At 35.6% G+C, this 22,454-nt stretch overlaps 4 protein-coding genes across 5 annotated transcripts; 2 read left to right on the top strand and 2 right to left on the bottom strand.

The window, feature by feature from the left end:
• Nucleotides 1–281: 281 nt before the first annotated feature.
• Nucleotides 282–5,483, top strand: LOC108203693 (ferrochelatase-2, chloroplastic). Its single transcript, XM_064086067.1, has 9 exons — nucleotides 282–617; nucleotides 1,230–1,575; nucleotides 1,671–1,814; nucleotides 2,015–2,116; nucleotides 3,408–3,511; nucleotides 3,603–3,729; nucleotides 3,836–3,988; nucleotides 4,171–4,271; nucleotides 4,807–5,483. The coding sequence occupies exons 1-9, from the start codon at nucleotides 532–534 to the stop codon at nucleotides 5,114–5,116; spliced, it is 1,473 nt and encodes a 490-aa protein (XP_063942137.1). The 5' UTR covers nucleotides 282–531; the 3' UTR covers nucleotides 5,117–5,483.
• A 382-nt stretch (nucleotides 5,484–5,865) lies between these two features.
• On the bottom strand, nucleotides 5,866–7,324 carry LOC108203697 (uncharacterized). Its single transcript, XM_017372778.2, has 2 exons — nucleotides 7,097–7,324; nucleotides 5,866–6,371 (listed from the first exon to the last, which is right to left on the bottom strand). Exons 1-2 carry the CDS (start codon nucleotides 7,276–7,278, stop codon nucleotides 6,173–6,175), a joined length of 381 nt encoding a protein of 126 aa, XP_017228267.1. The 5' UTR covers nucleotides 7,279–7,324; the 3' UTR covers nucleotides 5,866–6,172.
• A 1,141-nt stretch (nucleotides 7,325–8,465) lies between these two features.
• Nucleotides 8,466–14,422, bottom strand: LOC108203808 (uncharacterized). The gene is made up of 6 exons (XM_064086066.1): nucleotides 13,864–14,422; nucleotides 12,724–13,010; nucleotides 12,509–12,601; nucleotides 12,358–12,429; nucleotides 12,043–12,159; nucleotides 8,466–9,789 (listed from the first exon to the last, which is right to left on the bottom strand). The coding sequence occupies exons 1-6, from the start codon at nucleotides 14,156–14,158 to the stop codon at nucleotides 8,698–8,700; spliced, it is 1,956 nt and encodes a 651-aa protein (XP_063942136.1). The 5' UTR covers nucleotides 14,159–14,422; the 3' UTR covers nucleotides 8,466–8,697.
• Nucleotides 14,423–16,208: 1,786 nt separating this feature from the next.
• Nucleotides 16,209–21,037, top strand: LOC108207197 (F-box protein At4g09920-like). Of its 2 annotated transcripts, none has more exons than XM_017377662.2 (4): nucleotides 16,209–17,446; nucleotides 17,542–17,709; nucleotides 17,795–18,116; nucleotides 20,648–21,037. In XM_017377662.2, the coding sequence occupies exons 1-3, from the start codon at nucleotides 16,544–16,546 to the stop codon at nucleotides 18,098–18,100; spliced, it is 1,377 nt and encodes a 458-aa protein (XP_017233151.1). In that variant the 5' UTR covers nucleotides 16,209–16,543; the 3' UTR covers nucleotides 18,101–18,116; nucleotides 20,648–21,037. The 2 variants fall into 2 exon arrangements, with proteins under 2 accessions (XP_017233151.1, XP_017233147.1); XM_017377658.2 differs by lacking the exon at nucleotides 20,648–21,037 and adding an exon at nucleotides 19,951–20,542.
• The last annotated feature ends 1,417 nt before the right edge of the window (nucleotides 21,038–22,454 follow it).

Below are 22,454 nucleotides of genomic sequence, written 5' to 3'. Positions count from 1 at the left end.
TTAATAATTAGTTGCTTATATTTTAGGTGCAATAAAATATAATGAAATTGGACGCTTATCTTTTCGGAATTTTGAATCTGACACCCTGATATAATATTTAAATAAAGATGAAAATTAGATAAAAAAAATATTCAACAACTATGCAAAAGTAAAAAGAATATATTAATTAAATATCCTGATTTGACATTCAAAAGAATTATTTTCTTTATTATATTTTTTTATAAATAAAATATTAAAATTTTAACTTTATTTGGTCAAAACAAAGCTACCCACTAAATTAGAATAAATCAGCGTTTTGGGGACCAGCGATACCAAACACGCCCTCATTAGTCCTTCTCTTGCATTCTTCGGAAACACGTTTATCGATCAACGACCCCTTCTGCTTCTTCACTTTCCTTGTTTGCGCTCTCTCTCTCTCTCTCTCTCTCTCTCTCTCTCTCTCTCTCTCTCTCTCTCTCCCTCTCCCTCTCCCTCTCCCTCTCCCTCTCCCTCTCCCTTGCTCTCTCTCTCGGCTAGACCAAAACGTACGGCATGGACGCAATAGCGAGCTCGCGGATACTCCCTCAGCTAAAAGGCTCTGATCGATCTAATCTCTCGCTCTCGAATCGTAAATTTATGTGAGCTACACACCTCATCCTTGTTCATATTCACGTGTGTGTGTGTTTGTGTGTATGCATATACGTTTTTAATCTCATATAATTGGAATGAGTTGTGAAATGATCTATAATTGAAATTGTGTTTGTTTTGTTAAGTGATTATTATCGCTTGAGCAGTTGAGCCAGATATTAGTCTGTTACAATTTTGAATTGTTATGAAATTTCGGAAAATCATAATCGGATCGCATTTCGGTTTAGTTTACTGTTATTTATGCATTCGTTTCATTTTTGTGTGTATTTATGATCTCGTATATGTTGATTGTGATTGTCAGCCTGTAGATTGATATCAGTTTTGGAATTAGGTGTGAGCCTGGTTTCAATATGATAGATATTTGAACAGTTTAAAAATTCTGTTTTGAATTGGTAATCGTTTGGCATCCCTGTTTAGTATACGACTCGTTTTTAGCTGTCACTTCTTACAATGTCTTTAACTTTTTATGATAAAGTAATGATATTATTGATTATTTTGTAGAAATCTTTTGAGATTGTAAGTTAGGTCATGATCAGTATGTGTACATTCTTGTATGTTTTTCCTTTTAGCTACAAACCTTAATTAGCTCTTATGATTTATAGGTCTAGCTCTCGGTCTACACTTGTAATGCCAACTTGTAAGCAATCATACGAGGGAGAATGCACTTCTAAGGTGTCTACACAAAAAGTTTCTGTTCTTTCAGTATCGGGTTCAACCGAACAAAGGAACAGCATGCTTGGGGGACTGGAACTAAAAGGTTCTGTTTCAGCTAAACCTTTAGTCGGGAAAGTGTTTTCCTCAGCGGGATCTTGCACTTACCCTGGGAGCTCTATTGAATCTCATGCACATGTTGCAGAGGAGAAAATTGGAGTTCTGCTGTTAAATTTAGGTGGACCAGACACACTTCAGGATGTTCAGCCGTTTTTATTCAATTTGTTTGCAGATCCAGTATGTTGTGCTTTTGGTGTAGTTTTATTCTATATTAATAATTATGACACCAAATTAATATTATATTGATCATTAACTTTTTTTTGTTCTTATAGGATATCATCCGCCTTCCCAGGTTGTTCCGATTTCTTCAGCGGCCACTGGCACAACTCATATCTGTGGTTAGGGCTCCTAAATCTCAGGAAGGGTATGCTGCCATTGGAGGTGGTTCGCCTTTGAGGAAGATAACAGATGAGCAGGTATATATGCGAGACAGAGGTATCTGTAGTGTTTGTCTTGTATTGTTCATAATCTGTATAATTACTAAACAATCAGAAAATGCACAATTTCATGTAAAAGGTAACATCACGATGTGTAGCAAGAAAACTCAAAAATATTAAATAATGTGGAAGCTGTTGTGCCACATCCACATGTTAACAAGTTAATCTCTCTTTTGCAGGCCAATGCTCTCAAAATGGAACTAGAAGCAAAAGAAGTCCCTGTAAATGTATATGTAGCCATGCGTTACTGGCATCCTTTTACCGAGGAAGCTGTTCAGCAGGCATGCCTTCTTTTATAATATGATATTGGTGTTTTGTTTTGTCAATCAATATAATGGTTATTAAAATCCGGTAATGCTGTTATGTGGTGTTGAGTTTTTATTGTGGTTACTGATTATTATTGTTTTCTACCGTCTCCCTATATCTGCTCTTAAAATTATTGATGATTCTATATCTGGAATTTATTGTTTCTCTAATACATACTCATTGATGACAATGCTAATTATTAAATAAATAAGAAGTTCATTAGGTTGTGCTTATAGGGCTAATTTGACTTGACGTATTTAAGACTAGTCATAAATGTGCTGAAGGTTCCAGTACAGTTCTACATTGGTTTGTTAGGCAAACTCTAATCCTCTGTTTGTCTGTTTAAATGGGAATGAAAACCGTGAACGAAGAAATCAAGAGGAAACGGAGGATGTAAGGGAAGAGTAGATTATGAGGGTCGAGGGAGGACATTTTCTATGATGAAGTTTGGAAAAAGAATAGAAAGGAGAGTACAACATTCTTTTTATGATGAAATTGTGTGCATTCTTACCTCTAATTAGTGGGTTCAAGCTCTATTTCAAATTTTGGAGGATGGAATAGAGGCATTTAGGCATTTACCCGTAATATAATACAAATTTCATTATATCCCCCCCCCCCCCCCCCCCCCCAAAAAAAAGGAAAAAAAACGTTTCTCACCCCACTTAATTACCTCATAAAGTGCTATCTGCAGGCTTTCCATTTGTATTGGTATTTCATATATTTCTGCCTTTTCCTACAAAAAAAATATTGGTAGACTTTCTTGGTATACCCATACACTAGTTAGTATTATTCAAGACGCATCAATGCAGAAAGGTTCCTGTAGAGTCCAGGCGCGAGGTGGACTCCTGATCAAAGAGAGGCCTATGAGTTGCTACAAGTTAACGTGTATATAGATATGCATATAAATAGAATTGTAAATTTGGCAAGTATCAAACGAAGCATATTATAAACCAAATGTACGTGAAAAAAAGTACAAACCTGGTTGAATGTGTAAAATTAAGAACTCAATTACCTTCAGTTACAATCAATCTATCAACAATAATAGTATTCCAGAAAAACAAAAGAGAGAGTATATAGTCTAATTTAAAATATACAAGAAGCGCCTTGCAACATTCAACATTGTTACTTCAGATCAAGGCTCTTTCCTTTGTAGTGGAAGAGTTCTTTGAAATTACGGTGGCATTGTTTTCTTCCTTGACTATGCACTCTGATTGTCATTATATTTGCTAGTCAATAATTGATCTTGGTTTATTTTTGTACTTATAGATTAAAAGGGATGGTATATCAAAGCTCGTCGTGCTACCGCTATATCCACAATATTCTATATCTACTACTGGATCAAGTGTTCGTGTCCTGGAACAGATGTTCAGGTATCTTAGTATCCAATGTGTAACTTCTACAATTTAAACACTATGAATTTTTTCTCACAAGAATCACATCTAAACTTGAGTTGTCCATCAGGGAAGACGCAACCTTGTCAAGAATGCCTGTTTCCATTATACAATCCTGGTATCAACGTGAAGGTTATGTCAAGTCCATGGCTGACTTGATTGGGAAAGAGTTGAAAAGTTTCTCTAACCCTGAAGAGGTAGACATCTGGTTTCTTCCTAATTTTTTATGTGCTATTTTGCCAACTTTTAGAGAACTTAAAATTTTGGCACCTTCTCTAAATATTTCTGTTCATGGTTTTCAAGGTCATGATATTCTTCAGTGCACATGGTGTACCAGTCACTTATGTTGAGGATGCTGGTGATCCTTACAGAGACCAGATGGAGGAATGCATATATTTAATAATGCAAGAACTTAAATCAAGAGGAATTAACAATAACCATAAGCTGGCATATCAGGTATGTTGATTCATCTATCAAGTCAATTCCTTAGACAACTAGGTTTTGAGTTTGGGTGGTTTTCTGTAGGTTTTTATGCACTAGTCCAACTTAACTGTTTGCTTTTGCAAAATCTACCCTCTTTTCTTTCACGCACTTTCAATATTGGAACACTTACAATGTTTCAATTTTTAAATTACTAGAGCCGTGTCGGTCCTGTTCAATGGTTGAAGCCCTATACTGATGAAGTTCTTGTTGAGCTTGGTCAAAACGGTGTGAAAAGTCTCCTGGCTGTTCCAGTAAGGTAAAAGTCAAGTTTCCCTTTTGTTTCTCATGCTCGTGATAAAGCATTAACACACAAATTTTTATTTACTTGTAATTGATTACACTTCTGATTTTTGATGGGATCAGAACCCTCAATATAATTTTCACAAGTGGAGGGTATTTACCTTTCATAACGTTAGTAAACTTTTCGTTCTTTGCTCTTGAAACCCCCCCTCTACGACCAAAGACAGTTATTGGTTATGATTGAAAAGTAAAATTCTACCATGCTTTTAACTAAGTCTTGCCTGCTAAGAAATTCCAGTTGACAGTTTGTGTAGATAGAACATAAGCCAAACATTAGCTTACTTTTAGACAAGGAAGAACTAGCGATATAATTTTTTTTTGTGCAAATCAAGTTTTACCGTTCACACTAATCTACAAGTTCCTAGCTTCTGTATTTGCTAATTAGCGCAATAAAATACTAGAAAGTAGAAACATATACGCTCAAGTCATTTACTGTCTACAATTGTTTTCTCTGTGACAATTTACTAGCTTGGTTTTGTTCTTAATTTCAGCTTTGTGAGCGAACACATAGAGACTCTTGAAGAGATTGATATGGAGTATAGGGAGTTGGCCCTTGAATCTGGTATTGAAAATTGGGGTCGTGTTCCTGCTCTTGGGTGCACTTCATCCTTCATTACTGATCTGGCAGATGCCGTTATTGAAGCCTTACCTTCTGCAACAGCAATGTCCGCAGCAAGTACATCTGATGATAGTGAACTCGACCCTCTAGGATATGCCATTAAAATGTTTTTCGGTTCAATTCTAGGATTCTTCTTGCTACTATCACCTAAAATTAAATCAGCCTTCAGGAATCATACATGATTCCAGAGTGAGATGTCTGGAATTAGTCTATAACTCTATTAAAAAGTCTAGATGACTGGTGTTTTGGGGGGTTAAGAGTGAAAATGTGGTAGAATAGCTTTGCAGGAAATGCTACTAGCACACTTTCTATAGAATATACAAGTTTTTTAATCACTATGTTATAAAGATTAGCTTATCTTTAGAAGTGCTTCTCTTTACTGGTAAGTGCAATTGAATGTGCTTTCTGATGCCGCAGTTGCATCATACATCATCTGTAAAGAGAAATGAGATGGTATTGAATTGCTAATTTGATCTGTAGAGTTTGATGAGATCTTTTTTCAATCTCTGTTCAGACATGATTTGTGATCAATATAATTTTTAAAAAGTACGATTAAATGTAGTTATCTTAGTTTGAAGTTTCTTCCAGATGCATTATTCATTTCTTCCAGCTGATTATTCAACTCCGGCCCTCTTTTAAGTAAGAGAAAAAAAATTCCAAATTTCTTTCCATTTCCCCGTTTCATTTCATGCAAGTGAACCCAGCTTATGAAAGTGAACATAACCTCAGTTGTTTCAAGTGAACATAACCTCAGTTGTTTCATTCTTGGCAACATAATTAGACACCTGAGGAACTGGCCATTCGAACAAAGTTCACATTCCAAATGGTGCATGTTAAATTTTTGTAAAACGAAGTGAACCAATGGTCTCGAATGAAAATGTTCTAAGTGTCATGGCTAATTTTGGCGATCAGATGTGTCCGCGAAAGTTTAGAAGTAGAGAGGGAGTTTCATTATCAAATAACGGCAGAATTCAGATTACAGAAATAATCATGCAACTAAGAAAAAATTAGACTTGGAGACGTCTGAAATCACATACTAATAAAAGACAAACCCAGTTTATCTCAGAGACATGAGACCCTCGGATTCCAGAAAAAAGCAAGTTCAGGGACTGATAAATTACGATAAACATTCATAAGAATCTGAACAGATACCACGGTGCACTTGCTTGATGAAAAAATTGAACATAAAATCTCTTATTAAGGAAACTTGAGGCCAGAAGCAGACCAGATTACAGTAGTTAAACATAGTAACCTGTGAATGTAAAGCCTCGTCCGACAACCTCTCCAAGGAAAAACCAGGCGTAACATTCTACCACCCAACCTACCCCGAAGAGAGCAGCAATGCGGTAATCCTCATTCTTGAACTCTTTCCTCTTATTCCACACTTGTTTCATCGAATTAAGTTCTTTCCAGAATGCATCATAACGACTGGGAATACTGTTCAAAGTTGTCACATGAGTTACTTTTATATGGTTAAAGGTTAGAAGGAGCAGATAATGGCACCTTACCTAAGTTGAGCTATGAACATACATGTCAAGGGAACTTGCCATTTAGTAAGTTTACACGAAGCGGAAAGTGGAAACAACCTAGATAATTTTCATAATTAAACAAACTAGTGTCCTGAAGACTACATTTTCCTGTAATGAAAAATGCTCATGATACATTTGCTATGAAACTTGCACCATTCTCTCGAGTTCTACAAAGGGAGAAAAGCAAGTGGAGAGTAAGTGAAGTACTTTCATCCCAATTTGGAGTGAAAGTATCTTGAATTTGTATTCGTTTTCACTTGCTTTCGTCTTTATTAAAAACTCAGAAGCAGGGTGTTCGATTACATTCCCCTCCTCGGATCAGAGAGAATATTTCAGTTTTATTACATAACTTTCAGCTTTATTAAACTAAACCAATATTTTGACTAAATATTAAAAAATATATATTTTTTATTTTTTTATTTTTTTAAAAAATAGAAAGTTACATTTTAAAAAAGACTAGACGTATATCTACTTATATAAATTTTTTTAAAAAATTTCTCCAATTATATATGTAATATATGAAATTTAGTCAATATATAGTCAATTTAACTATTTAAAAGAGATATGTATTATGGGACGGAGATAGTAACATCACGTAATTAGAGAAAGGTAGAGCAGGATTATGAACCAGACCTGGCAAGACGAGTGTAAAAGAGTTGCTTAGCCAAAAGCTGGCACGACTCGATGGTAGGAGGATTCTTGATGTAGCGCTTGTTCTTCTCCATCAGCTGCTTGTAATAGGAAGGTCCATTCTTGGCTACATACTTGGATGCTTGAGCAGCGGCTGATTGCAGCTCACTCAGCTTTGATGCCATTTTTCAACAATCGATCTGTAAATGATTCCGTCACATCAACATTCGATACATCATTTTCCGTATCCAAGTAACATATATAAAACCACAAATAACACGAAAACATAGAAATATCAACATTCATTATAAAATTAAAAGATCTCCGTAATAGTTGTATGTCTTATAAATGAGCATTATCCTGATAAATTTCGAGGCACGAGTGACAGCACAAGTAATGGTCTCCCGGTACAGAGTTGTAGCTAGCTCTACGGGGATCGAAAATGTAAAATCAGAAAACATATATAGAATCACAAACACAAGCAATGCAAAGCGAATCAAACCTTTGCGGACGGTAAAACAAGCTGACATAAAACTCACGAACGTGTATAAAATGTGTATTTTGAGATTACCAGATTTCGTTAATTCCGGAAGAGAAATTAGTTTGAGTAATGCTACATTTACTGCATGTATTTCTGCATTTCGTTCAGTGCGGTCACCTGATTTTTATTTTTCCCTGCCATTATTTCGCTTCCTATTTTTATTTTTACAATCTGAAAATTAAAATTTAAGTTAGTTGATTTATTGGTTCGCGATAATTTAGTGTGTTAACTTTTATAGTAATTGTTAGATCTTTAAATTGAATAAACAAGTGTTGTTAGATTTAATAGTAAAAAAAAATGAGATTCGAATTTCGTGTTAAAATTAAACATTTACTGTATAAGTTGCAGGGTATAGGAAATTCAGGGGAGGAAATGGTCACCGGATCTCATTTCATATATGTGTGATACAAAGGAATAGTAAAAATATATCTATATTTACAAATGTATTAAATAAATTATATATTTGAAAATCATATACAATAAGGAGTATATAATAATTGTAATAATTCAAAAGAATATATAATTTGATCAAATCAAATATAGAAGTAAACTGTAAAACATACATGTCTTCATAATTTTAATTACTCAAATGTGTTTCAGTTTCAGATCATTTTCGGTCAGAATATTATCAAATCAATTTCGTATTAATTTTAAATTTGATTATGTCGAGTCGGATATCAGTTCTGATAAGTTTAAATTTCACATTATCCCTCTCCGATGTAAATTCGAATCTCTGTTCAGCATACTTCGGTTCGATTTTCAGATCCAGACCCGATTTGCCAGGTCTAGGCAGTAGGCACAGCCCTTATGAAATATATATGAACTTAAGCATATTCCCCAACAAGCATTTCATACAACCATAAAATAAGGTCTCAATTACAGCACATTTGCAAGTGCAAATCAAAACATGATCAATCGCTAGTAGACAAGTCAGACTAATTAAACCAGAATAACAAGTTTTCTGAAATGAGAGATCTAATTAAAATTAAAAATCCTAATAAAGGCATAATAAAGATAATTTAAACCTGAGATGCACCACCCCAACTGGTATTGCTTACTGACGTTAACTCTGAGGTGAGGTTTTCGCAGCTGCATTAGGTGGAGCAGTTTGAGACGCTGGAGCTGCATTGGCATCAGCAGCATATGCAGGAGGCTGGCTATAACCACTAGCATACGAACTATTGTATGTTGGCTGCTGTCCCCCGTAACTTGGTTGACTTGCTGCTGGTGCTGCGCCATAGGGTGGAGGGGCAGCGGCATATCCCGAAGCTGGTGCAGTACCATAGCCAGATGGTGGCTGTGAATGAGAATATCCTGGTTGCACAGGAGCAGGCTGCGCATAGCCTCCTTGGGCTGTAGGTGACTGCTGGGGCTGCCCGTAAGCTGGTTGACCAGATGCAGGTTTCTGAGCTTGAGGTGTCCCATAACCAGGCCCATATCCTGCAGAGGGTTGAGTTCCATAACCAGCTTGAGAATTTGGCGGGGCTCCATAGCCTGGCTGTGTTGGGGGTGGATAACTAGAATTGGGGCTAGGCTGGCTAGCATTGTATCCCTGTTGACCTACAGCATTTGATGGCGGTGCTGAATTGCTGTCCCCTTGAGCCCCATAAGATGCATTCTGCCCTTCACTTGTTGGGTTAGCAACATTACCATATCCAGGAGTAGAACTATAACCATGTTGTTGATCGTATCCAGGCTGAGGCTGACCATACCCTGATTGAGGGGCAGATGCATGATAGGCACCATAGGCATCCTGAGAATAACCCTGACCTTGTTGACCGTAGCCAGCTGCTGCCTGCTGCTGGTAACCATAGCCAGTATTATCTGCAGAACCGGGGGCACCACCAGGAGCTTGCTGCTGTGGAGCTGATTGTTGGCCATAGTAATCATAGCCACCAGCCTGTGTAGTTTGCTGAGTGGTTGCAGCAGATGGCTGGTCCCAACCAGTAGCATATCCACCTGAAGAGGGCTGTGGGGGATAACCTGGGTATTGTGTTTGAGGTGCATTATACTGCGGTGCCTGCCCAGCATATGCTCCAGGCTGAACATAGCCATAGTTGGGTTGTTGCTGTCCAGATGGAGCCCAACTCGTAGGAGCTCGAGGCTGGTATCCTTGTTGAGAATATCCCCCCATTGACGGATTTCTAAGACGATTCTGCACAACATATTTACTATCTTAAATAAAGGAGTAAACATAATGCATAATACAATATGGGATCAGTACTTGCGCCAACAAAGGATTCTGCATACATTCACAGCTACACAATGGCAATTCCAATACTAACATGATAAAACAAATATGTCAATTACAATCAAAATTGCACAAGATACATTGTATAACTGTGTTAAGATAGAAACAGTTAGGCGCCAGACATACCGTACTGGTTCAGCGGTATTATTGCTACTCCAGCAGATGTCCCATCCTCTCCCTACTCGAAGTGAATGGGTAGAAAAGAAGATTGCAAAAACTATACAAAGTTTGTGGTACAAGCAAGATAATATGCAAAGACCTATCCAACTGATCAATTCATTGATATATTGAAGTAAGTATTGGGAAAACTGGATGTGCACTCTTCAGTTATAACTGTTTCCCAGTTTCTTTCTATAAACCTAATAATACAGAACGAAAGAACAGTTGAACACCCATAGACAGAGGGATTGTTTAACACTTGTAAACCAAACAGACCCGGTGTATCCCCTCATCCTGAGTAAACTCTAGTAATTTCCAGTAACAAGCAATAACTTACTGCTACAAAATATAGACATAAATTGATCACAGTAAAGTATTGACAGTTAGAAATTACTGAGAGGCTCTGGGTCGAAAGTAAAAAAGTTTCTCTTTGTCAAACAAGGAAACATAGACCGGAAAATTGAAGACATAATTTCATTAGTTACGTATAATGTATCAATTTAACATGGGCATACGAAGAAAAGTACAGCATAATATGACAATATGTAACTTAGTTAAGATGTCAGTTGCAAGTGTGACCCCCCCAGAGAAAAAGTAGAATTTACATGTTAACAAACGAACAGTTAATGGTGCAGAAATGCGAGGTACTAGTGTTTGCAGTTGTACTTGCAATGCAATCCACGAAATCTTGAAAGAGATATTTAAAACAGGAATCTAGATGAAAGGGGGAAATTCAGAAAATAGATGGCTGTGGGAGAGTGGAACACCTAAATATTGTCAATCACCTGAAAAAGACATTGAGCAGAATACCTCTTCCCACAATGAAATCAAGAATATAAAAGGTTTGAAATTGGAAAAACCCTATATAAGCCAATTATATAAAGATTTTTATTAGAACTGAAAACAGTACCAGTCTAAGCAACCCTAAATTGTCAGCTATTAGTTATACTTGATCTGTGAACAGAATATGTAAATAAGCACTAAAGAATTACACTATCGACTTATAACCGGATTTAGGAATAACCCTGTTCCTTTCCACTGGCAAGACTGTATGTCCTCGGCTCTCTCATAAGTAAATATCACATGTATTTTAAGATCAAACTCCAAAAATGCTTCAAGTAAACACAAATAGTGGGTCACCGGCAAATCAATACCCTATGTGAGACCTACAATTGCTTTCTGTTAATGGAGAAGTAAACAGCACATGATACACCATCACTAAAATCTCCAAAAGATTATACACTTCAACAATTATTGCATCCATATTAAACCTGATGTGCCAAATCTAGAGCTCTTGACCATTCCCCGGCTCTACCCAACATTTCCCATCTGAAATAGAAAACCCAGTTGTCGACATTGTTTTCAGGCTGTCAATGACCCCCTGCATAGGAAGTCTCTATACACAGACTATATATATCCATAACTGAGAGTTATAATATTGCAGTAAGAGTTGCTTATTAACCTTAACCTATTTTGACAAAAATCCATTATTAGTTAGTTATAAGAGTAATAAAGGTCACATGTCAGTCAAAGCATCTTGATAAAATCTGCAGTTGCTGGACTCATACCTGATGACTTGCACAGTGGTTTGATAATGTAAATTATATGTCAAAAATACTAAATGCCAATGAAACGTATTATATTAATTTTATGCAATTTTAATAATCTTTTATCAGAAACTATGTAAATTAACTCAATAACAATTATTAGAAATTCTAACATTCATACACATATCTACATTCTGGATAATTATACTGACACATAATTTTACAAGCAAGGCAAAAAAGGCACATAATTTATAATACGCATACATAAAAGCAGAATCATAAACAGTCAAGATTCACAAAACACCATAATATTAATGCAGATACAAATAGAAGAACCAACACCTTCTACTATAAGTACAACACAGAAGAATAATATTCTGACATTCCAAATAAACTTATAATAGACACAGCCATGACCCGTAATTTGATATTGTTGCATAAACAAACAAACCTCACTGATCACTTCATTGACCATCAGCTTTGCAGCTTCAATCGCTTCAGGGGTCCCATTAATCTGCAGGGTCCTCTCAGTAGCAGGATCACCAGGGGGCAAATGCAAAGGTATTACCTGCATTGATGCACATGAAAAAATGAACACCACTGCATTAAAGAATTTATTTACCAAATAAAATGTAGTAATCCCTCCGACAATGATTTTACAAGTCATCTAAGCAGATAGACACTTATAATGACATAATGAACATCATCCCTTCACTAGCGGAAACCAATGGATAACATAATTGAAGATGACATGAATTTTAGATACCTGAATCCGAGCTCCTGTGCTGCTCTGCATATTTTTAATGGTTTCGCCTCCTTTGCCAATGATAAGACCAACCTAAGAACAAAGACATCAAATTAAAAAAAGGAGACAAATCTGTCATGTTACTGGCTCAGAACCTTCAGCAGCATTTTACTTTATTGTTTGGAATCATTTGAACATATTGTTCAGTTCCACTCTGATGTCCAGGTAGCCTTCCCGAAACAATGCCAGATCCCCCTGTTTCAGCCTGTTTAGAAAGCACAACAAAATCACCATCAAAGACTTTCTACACTCAAGTCAAGATTAAACAGCAGAACGATAAATATGTAACTAAAAGCAATTGTGAAGCAAAAACCAGACTTTTCCTACCTCATTTAGAACATCATTTATCAGTTGCTCTGCTTTTGCAATTTGGTCGGGAGTACCAGTGAGCTCAACCCCTCTGGTTGGTGAATTAGGGTCAGCATCCATGTCTCTGGTAACTTGAATCTTTGCTCCAGATTGAAGCTGAAGGTACTTAATAGTCTCTCCCCCTTTACCAATGATAACACCAACTCTGCCATTTGGTATCTCAATCTTCTTGCTAGGGCCCGGGTAAGAACCGTATGAAGAAGGCATTGAAGCCACAGCATTCATAACTGGTTTATGTCCATAATCTGCAATCATAAAAACACTAATAGTTGAGACATACGCTGATGCATAAACATCATTGCCATGTTAACACTTAAAAAGATGAAAACAAATCAGACTGTTAGCCACTTCATAAAAGAAAAGATGTATATTCACTGAAAACATAATAAAACCAACGTAAACAGCTTCACATGTCTAATGTAACAATGCATGGCCAAGGAAAATTCAGCCATTGGATATGTCAGAATTTAGTCCCTGAAGGATCAATTCATTGCCTAATTAAAGCAAAAACTTGAATTTGTAGTTACAGAGCAAAGTCAAGTAATATTCGCAATTCAATTAAATATCCTGAAGTAATTACTGAATGTAAACCAGTTGAATACTTCATCTAACTATATATATATACACATAGAAAATCATTTATACTTGTGTGTGTACGTGTACATACACATATCTACACAAACAAATAAACACCTGCAACTAAACATATCAACATTCAACCATAACATGGACTATTTTAATTATTCTACGTTCATACCACAACATAATTCATTACGTACAAGACATACAAAAACAATAGACTGAACAAATTAACAACAGAAAACACATAACATATAAACACCTGAAACTGAATCGTTAGAATATAACAGTCATAACCTAGAATATATATCAATACAATACAAGTTAAAGACTACAACAAAAGATTATTGATGAGAACGAATATACATATTTTGATCTCCGCTAACTAGATACATCTAAATCCACAAAATACATGAACAATAATATTATAATTTAAACATAAATATATCCAAACACAATTCAACAATTTGATATACATATAGAACAACAGAATTATATTTGTGTAAGTTGATAACGCACCAGGTGGCGCAGAGCTGAAACCTCTAGCTTCACTCGAATCGTAACCTCCGCCATTCTCAACCTTAGTGCGCTTCGCATCGACGTTACTGTTATTAAAGAGACGCGCAGCTATCTCCTGCGCCTTCTGCTTGGCGGCTTGGATCTCGGCATCAGGCGCCACCGGACCGCCGGCGTCGGGAGATTGAGATGAGAAGCCGGTGGTGCGGCGGCCGGAGATTGGAGGCGGTGGAGATGATTCGCCGTCGTACTTGCGCTTCGCGTCGCCGCCAGTTGAGTATTGGAGCTCTTCCGCCATATTAGGTGAGCAGAGAGATGTGAAGGAGGGAGAGAGTCTCTGGAAACCCTAGAAAAGGTAGAGATCGAGTGTGGGTGGGTAGTGGTGGCCAAACGGGCGCCCCGTGACGAGACGAGACGAGTCGGAGGCGAGACGAGTTGATGAATGGTGTACTCGTGGACGTCTCGTGTAAGGGTAGCGAGACGAGACGATACGAGACGAGTCGAAGGATATTAAACTCGTGTCCAACTCGCGAGTTTGGCGAGTTGGACGAGTTATGTATATTTTTTACTTTGCAGTTTGCTTTGGATTAGTTGGCGAGCTGGACGTTGAACTCGTCACGTTCAACTCGTGGACCAACTCGTGAGTCATGAGTCATGATACAGTCTCTGCAGACCAACTTGTACAGAGACGTGCGAGACGAGTCCGAGACGTGCGAGACGAGTCGTGGACGTGCGAGACGGCCGAGACGAGTTGGCGCGAGTCGTGCGTGCGTGCCGATACGTACGAGCCGAGACGAGGCGTCCACGTTTTCTCAAACCCAGGCTCGTGATCGTCTCGTACAGATTAACGAGATGAGGCGAGTTTTAACTCGTCTCGCGGCGTACCGGTATTCAACGAGTTAAAAGGCGAGCCGAGACGAGTCGATCCGTTTGAACTCGTTCGTTTGGCCACCTCTATGGGTGGGTAAGGATCGTAAAAGATGGGGGCTGCGCTTGTTTTATAGTCCGCCCGTTAGCCCACATCAAAATTCAATTAATCCGAACCCTTTTCCGATCCGTTGTATAATTTACGAGTAAAAAACTAAAAATCGATATTTGGGTAACTTAAAATGATAATTTGATTGGTTTGATTTTATTTATATTTATATTGACATTTAATTAGTTATGAAAATCCAAATTAAATATTAGGGAAATAGATATTGATTTATATTTTTAGATATTTCAACTCAATTAATCACCTTTTTGTGACAAAAAATATATTAAAAAGTCCTTTTTAATAATTCATGGGCGTGATCCTTTTCGAATAATCGATTTTTAATTAATCAATATCAAGTCGATTCAAATATCGTCAATCTGACAAAGTACATGACAGGAGGAGAAAAATGAGTTTTTTTTCGAATTCATGGATCAAGTTCGCCTCAACTGAATTGAAGATTGGATTTTTTCAGATTCAAGGATGAGAGAGTATCCGTGAAATATTCAATTTTGAATCGGAGTTGACAAGGTAAAAAGGACCAAACTAATTACTTAACATTTATATATAATTATGATTTTAAAAAATTAAGTATTATTTTTTTAATAAAAAAGAAAAACACTTTCATTAATCATAATAAAATATATTCGGGACAAATCCTAAATGACTGATACATCCAGGTTTAAAAAAATAACATATTTAGAATAATTAGTTAATTTATTTCCTGATCGTTTAACACATAAAATTTTAAAAATTTTAAAGCTAAAAATAATACCAAAGATACTTCAAACGATTCAAACTGCACCAACATCCCAAAAAACGACAATCACATAAAAGTTATTGTTAGAGCGATGTTCAAGAACCCTGATTACATAGTGATCGGAGAATCAGCGACCCAGTTATCTACCAGTCGAATAAGTTACCTAAATTCTTCTACTTTGTACGTAGTATTCGGGAAAAAAAACAAAATTTCTTATTTCCGATTTTTTTAAGCTAGAAGCTTGAATTTTTTATATTTTCTATTTTCTTGATTTCAGTTATTCGGACATTTTCGAATATAAATTATATTATTCAAATTTATAGATATCTTACATAATCTTTTGATTGGAAAATAAATTATTTTGATAAAACTTTTCTACTTTTTTTAATCTTATACGATATAGTGCATCTCACAATTTTCATTATCTTAGACTCTGTTCGTCCCACCAGATTCTTTATAGTTCCTTTTTTCAGCTGTCTCACTCTTTTTTTTACGTTACAAAATTTTCGTAAAATAATTAATGAATAACATTCCCCTATCTCTGTTTTATATATTAAATATTAATGAGTCCCACTGCTTCACCTATTTTTCAGGACGGAGGGTGTAAGTTTACGAACATCTCACAGAAAACACAATCAGATGAAGCTGGATAAAAAAGAGCTGAGCCCAGCCTAGCTTGTTGCGCTGGACAAGTTCACGGCCCCGTCGAAAAAAAATACATGACAACAATCTTTCTGGGCTGTCAAAAAAAACAAGAAAACGGGGGAGGCAATCTTAAACCCCTTTGTCGAAGCATCACCCTTCCGGTACCATTAGAAAGCTTTACAACTTGAAGCATCATCTTTAATTCTATTCATTCAATTCTCGCGCATCGATTTTGGTAATTAATTCTCTTCGTTTCGTTCTGTAATCCACTTTTTGCCTAATTCATTCGTCTCCTATCATGGTCCATGGATTCAACTTCAAGAAAATTAACGAATATCTGTGACGTAGATAGAATCAGTGATTTACCTGACTCACTACTCATCGCTATACTTGCATTGCTTCCAATTAAACCTGCTGTACGCACTTGTATCTTGTCGAAAAGATGGAGGCCTCTCTGCGAGTCACTCCCGAATCTTGATTTTGTTGATGTTAGGAATTCAGGCATAAATTTCACCAACTTTGTTGATAAGTTTTTGATGCGTAGGCTGAATGATTTGAAAATCACAAAATTCCGGTTAATTTGTTCTGGTGGAGATTACTACAGGGACCGCGTTGATGAGTGGATTATGAATGCTGTTGGGCGTGATTTGAAAGCGATAGTCCTTGTTATTTCATTTCCAGACTTGTGTGAATTGGTTCAAGACTTTTTTTACATGTGTACTGGTGTTGAAGTTCTTCTACTCCGTGGGAAAATATTACTTGAGATTCCGGAGAATGTTAAGTTTTCGAGGCTTCGGGTACTTAGCTTCCACAACGTTAGAATTTCGAGCTATGAGTCAGTTGGGAAGCTTTTGTTAAACTGTCCTGTGCTTGAAGATTTGGATATTGTCCACTGTAAATGGCTTACGGGCAACTCTTTCAGTATTTGTGGATCTGCATTGAAGCGGTTGTCATATTGTCTTAGTTCAGATGATGAAGAATTTGTGCTTCGGACTTTGATTGATACACCGAGATTAGAGAGTCTTAAAATTTGTTCTTACACATGCGGTGATAATGATATTTTGTTCAAGGGCAACTTGCCATTCCTCAAGATAGCTGTAATCGACATCTATAATAATGAGATACCACGAGGAGTTGATTGCGTGTTTGGGCTGCTTAAAAAGATTAATCACGTCAAAATTTTGAATTTGTCAGATCACACTGTGCAGGTTAGTGTCATGCCTAAATCCTAACTTACTTGAACTAATTTTTATCTTTGCTGTGAATTTATGTGACTCTCACGCTTTTCCTTCTTATTTTGAAGATCGTCAGCCTTGCATATGATAATGAGTTAAGAACAGGTCACTATGAGTTTCCTCCGTTTCATAACTTGACTAAGTTGTTAATTAATGTTAAAGATTATTGTCATGAAACTTTACTGGATGACTTCCTTCAAAACTCAGCGAAGCTTGAAAGTCTTGAATTTCCGCAGGTGAGTTTAAAAACTGAGATCTGACGTATTTGTCAAGAAGGACACTGAACTTAGAATTTAACACTTTGCTCTTTCTTGTTGGCAGGGTCTTGTTTGTACTTCCCTTCATGAATCTTTTCGCCGCTCATGGGGCTGGTCACAATCACGGGTTCCAAAATGCTTATGCGCACATCTTAAAACAGTATATATTAGAAAATTCCATGGAATAAATGAGGAGTTGGCATTTGTTAAATACCTGCTAGCTTATGGGAGTGCTTTGCGGAGTGTATCAATTGAAATTTCAAATTTGTCAAAAGATGCAGAGGCCTGGCAAGAACTGTTAAACTTACAGACCGAATCAACAACTTGCAAGCTTAATCTTATAGATGAAAATGGGAAATGCTTCTTATAATCACAAAGTGTATGAGGTAAATTTTCTGTAATAAGCGCTGTTTTTCTTTTATATTATTATTAGTTTTTGCTACAATGTTTTTCTCCCAGCATTGTTATTTTAGCCTTTCACTGTGGCATGAAATATTAACAAGATGCATTGTTTAAGAATGATATTTGATGCATTGTTTAAGAATGATATTTTGTTGATTGTGTAATTCTTTTGCTTTCTTGTTAGATATGGAACCTGTTTTTAGTTTAAATAGTGTGAATTTACATGGATTCCAATATCTAGAAAGTGGAAAATAGCTAAGATGCGCAGCAATGTCACACCTTGTCCTAGCACCATAGAGGTGCTTCGTGGAGCCACAGATTAAGATCCAATCTTTTATAGGTTACGGGTGAAAATGAGTGATAAGTAGATGAAGTTGTGTCTGGATTGCTCGTCTTACTTGCTGACCTTAAAGACTCATTCTATCATTAATTTTGGTCCATCCTCTCTTAGGTTTGTGTTTATTTGTCTTGGTATTTGGTTTCCTAGTTATAAATATCTTGTTTTTTTTTTTTGTAAAGTAGGTAATCAATATCTATTTGTGAAGGAAATCTGTTTATGCTACTCTTTAATTTATCATTATATTATGGTTAGATGCCACCAGGTTGTTGTCTTTTCATATATTTTGGTGGATCAGTAGGGTATAATTGTGGCATTCTCGTGCCTTTCCATGACTGTTCTTTTAAGATCTACATTCTTCCACCATCGAACCTCTTTACCTTGTTCACTAAACACTATTGTTTGGTAAGCAGAGGTCTGCAGAATCTTGATAAGCTGCAATCTCAGAATCTTAGTTTTATAACTTATTTTCCTTAATTTTGGCAATTAGCAACTTTAATTCTAGACCTCAAAGTTATACATAGCCTTAAACTATGTCAGGACAGTGCATGCTCTTGCTAGGCCGCGAAAGCCCTGTCCTTCCCTTTTAGATGGTTTGCCAGACTCGTTTGTGCAAACATGGTGTTACCAAGAACTTGTGTACTGGTGGGGGGCAATTATTTTGCATTTTTATGTTTTTTGGGTTTCTTTCTCGTTAACTTTTGTAAGTTGGATTACTCTGCTTGATGCTACTGATATTTACGATCCAACTTAGTTGTTATATTTTTTCTTTTCATATCTGCTTTAAGTAATTTTTAATTTTTATTTTGTGTTTATAAACTTAAATTAAAGTTCATGTCTTTACAAAAAAACTTTTCATTCAACTTGAAAGAAACATTTTAATTTTTCAAAAAAAATAGTAACTTCTAAGTTATATTTTACTAAAAGGATCAAAATGTCAGATTCTGGAACTGGAAGCATAGGATTGGCCAGTAATTTTCTAAACTGTGAGGGACTAGTTTTCTGCAAGTACAGTAGTTCGTAATTTCTGGAAACTTCAGAGGTTTTTTATGATTTTTGAAAACATAAGAGACTGGTTTAACATGTTCAAAAAGTGAGAAAGTTGAAGGGACCCAACTTTAAGTTTCCATCACATATAAAGAAAGATATTAGTGTTACCTTCTTCCTTTAGGCAAAATACAAAATCTGCCCTCCCTCTTCACAGATGTGTAATTCTGGTTATAATAGTATAATATATAGATAAATGGATATATAGATTAGTTATGATTTTAATTGGTTTATTTATCTCCGTGAGCCAAAGGAAGTGGGCTGGTGCTAGATATCATGCCTACTTCCCTAATGTAGATTGTCAGTTTAGTATGTAAATTCAAACACTTGTGATGAACCCGAATTTGTCAGACACTCAGATCAGACTTTTCGCCAAGGTTATACAGAATGGATGATTAGAGAAATTATTAATTTTGTGCCTGGTTTATTTGTAGCTGAATACAGCTGGTTCGATCAACTGCCTGATTCGGGATATCATAGTTTTCAAGTTAAACGGAGTCCTTGCTATAGTTCATCCTGTATATTGGCTTTGGCACGACCATGTAAGAGGGACCATAAGACCTATTAATACATACCTTGTATAAACAAGTTTGATTTGCACATCAAAGCTTGGATTCCCCTATGGAGTTTGATCAAGCACTATATGTTGGCGACAACATTTATTCCATTGGAAAAGTTGGGATGGAACAAGCAAGAAATATTAGAGTATTAGTGTATTATCAAATGTTATTCAATATTATTTTGATCTTGGATGCATTAGTTAATGCTTTCAGAATGGTGTCCTAGTTCAATTGAAGTAAAATGGAGCTTCCAGAAACAGTGTGAAGAATGGCTATTTAATTCAGTTGCACTATAATTCTGTGATTAGTGATAAAAAGAACTTGTATTTTTGGTCGGAACCTCCTGTTGTACAATGAAACAGAAACAGGGGATAAATGTTGAGTTATCTCTTTAGTTAATCTTTACATATCTTGAAACAGGAATATTCACTTATTGATTTCAGCTTAGAAATATATCTATTTTTTCTACCTGTATCTTAGATAATTTAAAATTTTCGTGTCATCTATGTATTCTTCAAGCACTCGAATTTCGCTCTCCCTACTAAAATTTGAGGCTGAATCTGATTTTCAGAGGTTCAGAATGTTGGAGAGTTTGTCTGAACGTTGGAGAGTTTGTCTCGACTCTATCATGCATGAATGTAGCAGAGTTTGATGGTTAGATAATGAATGCAATATTTGGTGGCACTTTTCCTAATACACCCACCAGATAGTAGGAATTTAATGAGCCTGCAAGTCCATTGCTATTGTTGGATTAGATGGGTGTTTGGCGGACTCTGCTTTTTGGCTTTTTTCCTGAGATGATATTTGCTGTTGTGGTTTGTTTGGTAAAATAACAGGCATGTACTTATTTTAAATTTTAAGAGCAGAAGTTGAAAGCTACTGCAAATGTAGGATCCGTTAAGCGGAACATAAAAGAAGGGCTTAATATTTATAAATGAGAAGTTAAATTTTTTTTTTGTCATGATAAATGAGAAAGTTAATTATAAATGAAAGATAAGTTTTATTCTGAATAATTTTTTTGTGCTTGCAATTTATTAAGTATAAGAATTTTCAAAAAGTATAAGAATTTTTAATATAATAATAAATTATATAGATTATCTTTTAAAGTCATTCTCTGCATATTTGTAAAATCAAGTTTCAAAAAAATAATAATAAGAAACTAAAAAACTAGCATGCTCAACTTTTTATATTCTGACGTAATCAACTTATATAGCGGGAATCAATTTATAAGTTTGTTAAACAAACAATTTGAATAAACTAATCGGATTTATAAATCGAAAAGTTGGGCTAAACTATATCAGGTTTATACGCCCAAAAGCTGGGCTTAGTAGCCCAACCAATCAATCACTTAGAGCATCTCCAACCATAAAGTACTCTTAGCTAAAATGTGAGTTGGCATACCATAATTAAAAATTATAGTCAACATCGTCAAAAAAGTACACTCCAACCACGCCCACCTGTTGTCTATAATTTTAGCCAACCTCCTATGGATGGCTAAATTTGTCGAACCTCTACAGGTCTGTAAGAAAATCTGTAGGAAGATTGCACATCATTTATTACCATATTGAACTGATATATTCTATTTTAACAATTTAAAATATTAATAACATACTATTTTTAAATTATAGCCAATACCATTGAAGCAAAATGTGTTACAGGTTCAGCAAATTTTACATAAAGCCTTACAGGTCCAATTTAGCCAACGATTATAGCCAACGCCGTTGGAGATGCTCTTAACATCTATTTTCCGCAACTTTTTATCACACAATTGTACAAACACTTGGGTAATTTATATGTTTAAAATTATATTATTTATAATTTATTTTTTCCTGTTATGCGATGAGTTACTTTTTTTAAATTAAGCTAAACAAGTCTCAGAACTAGTTATTGTTATTAGTATAAAATTAAAAAATACATTTTATTATTACAACAAATTTTATAGTTAAATTTTAAATGGAATCAAACAAAGCAAAACCAATTAAGTTTATAATTGATATCAACCTAACTACAAAAACTTAAACCAGATTAATTTTCATATTCATTTCTCTTTTAGAGTAGTGTTATATATCTCAAATTCTGTTTCAATTCTTCTTTCAAATGAGGTGGCAAATAGATGATTAATTTTAATTGGGTGATTTGTGTATTCAAAGGCATTATTATTAATATGTGTGAAACTAATAAGGGTAATGCTAAATTCTACTTTGACGTGATAGACATATGACTAATTTTAATTGGGCAGTTGATGTGCATAAATGATCCTATTATTATTAGTGTAATTTGAACCAATCATAGAGTGTTGTTTGAATTTGGAAAAAAATTTGAGAATACTTTCTGAATACTAACATTTTCCAACTAATAATACCTCGCCAACTAGATTA

This window comes from Daucus carota, chromosome 1, assembly GCF_001625215.2.
Source record: "Daucus carota subsp. sativus chromosome 1, DH1 v3.0, whole genome shotgun sequence".
Taxonomy (NCBI): Eukaryota; Viridiplantae; Streptophyta; class Magnoliopsida; order Apiales; family Apiaceae; genus Daucus; species Daucus carota.
The sequence above is the reverse complement of the archived record's forward strand: the minus strand, read 5'-3'. Positions and strand labels throughout refer to the sequence as shown.

What these genes read in the sequence shown, in the direction of transcription:
- LOC108203693 (XM_064086067.1), top strand. Translation starts at nt 532, where the DNA reads ATGGACGCAATAGCGAGCTCGCGGATACTCCCTCAGCTAAAAGGCTCT. An exon ending in CTCTCGAATCGTAAATTTAT is followed by an intron (nt 618 to 1,229) that starts GTGAGCTACACA and finishes TATGATTTATAG; the next exon opens with GTCTAGCTCTCGGTCTACAC. An exon ending in GTCCTGGAACAGATGTTCAG is followed by an intron (nt 3,512 to 3,602) that starts GTATCTTAGTAT and finishes GTTGTCCATCAG; the next exon opens with GGAAGACGCAACCTTGTCAA.
- LOC108203697 (XM_017372778.2), bottom strand. Translation starts at nt 7,278, where the DNA reads ATGGCATCAAAGCTGAGTGAGCTGCAATCAGCCGCTGCTCAAGCATCC. An exon ending in TTTTACACTCGTCTTGCCAG is followed by an intron (nt 6,372 to 7,096) that starts GTCTGGTTCATA and finishes AACTTTGAACAG; the next exon opens with TATTCCCAGTCGTTATGATG.
- LOC108203808 (XM_064086066.1), bottom strand. Translation starts at nt 14,158, where the DNA reads ATGGCGGAAGAGCTCCAATACTCAACTGGCGGCGACGCGAAGCGCAAG. An exon ending in TAAATGATGTTCTAAATGAG is followed by an intron (nt 12,602 to 12,723) that starts GTAGGAAAAGTC and finishes CTTTCTAAACAG; the next exon opens with GCTGAAACAGGGGGATCTGG. An exon ending in TCAATGAAGTGATCAGTGAG is followed by an intron (nt 9,790 to 12,042) that starts GTTTGTTTGTTT and finishes TATGTTGTGCAG; the next exon opens with AATCGTCTTAGAAATCCGTC.
- LOC108207197 (XM_017377662.2), top strand. Translation starts at nt 16,544, where the DNA reads ATGGATTCAACTTCAAGAAAATTAACGAATATCTGTGACGTAGATAGA. An exon ending in TGTCAGATCACACTGTGCAG is followed by an intron (nt 17,447 to 17,541) that starts GTTAGTGTCATG and finishes CTTATTTTGAAG; the next exon opens with ATCGTCAGCCTTGCATATGA. An exon ending in AAAGTCTTGAATTTCCGCAG is followed by an intron (nt 17,710 to 17,794) that starts GTGAGTTTAAAA and finishes TCTTGTTGGCAG; the next exon opens with GGTCTTGTTTGTACTTCCCT.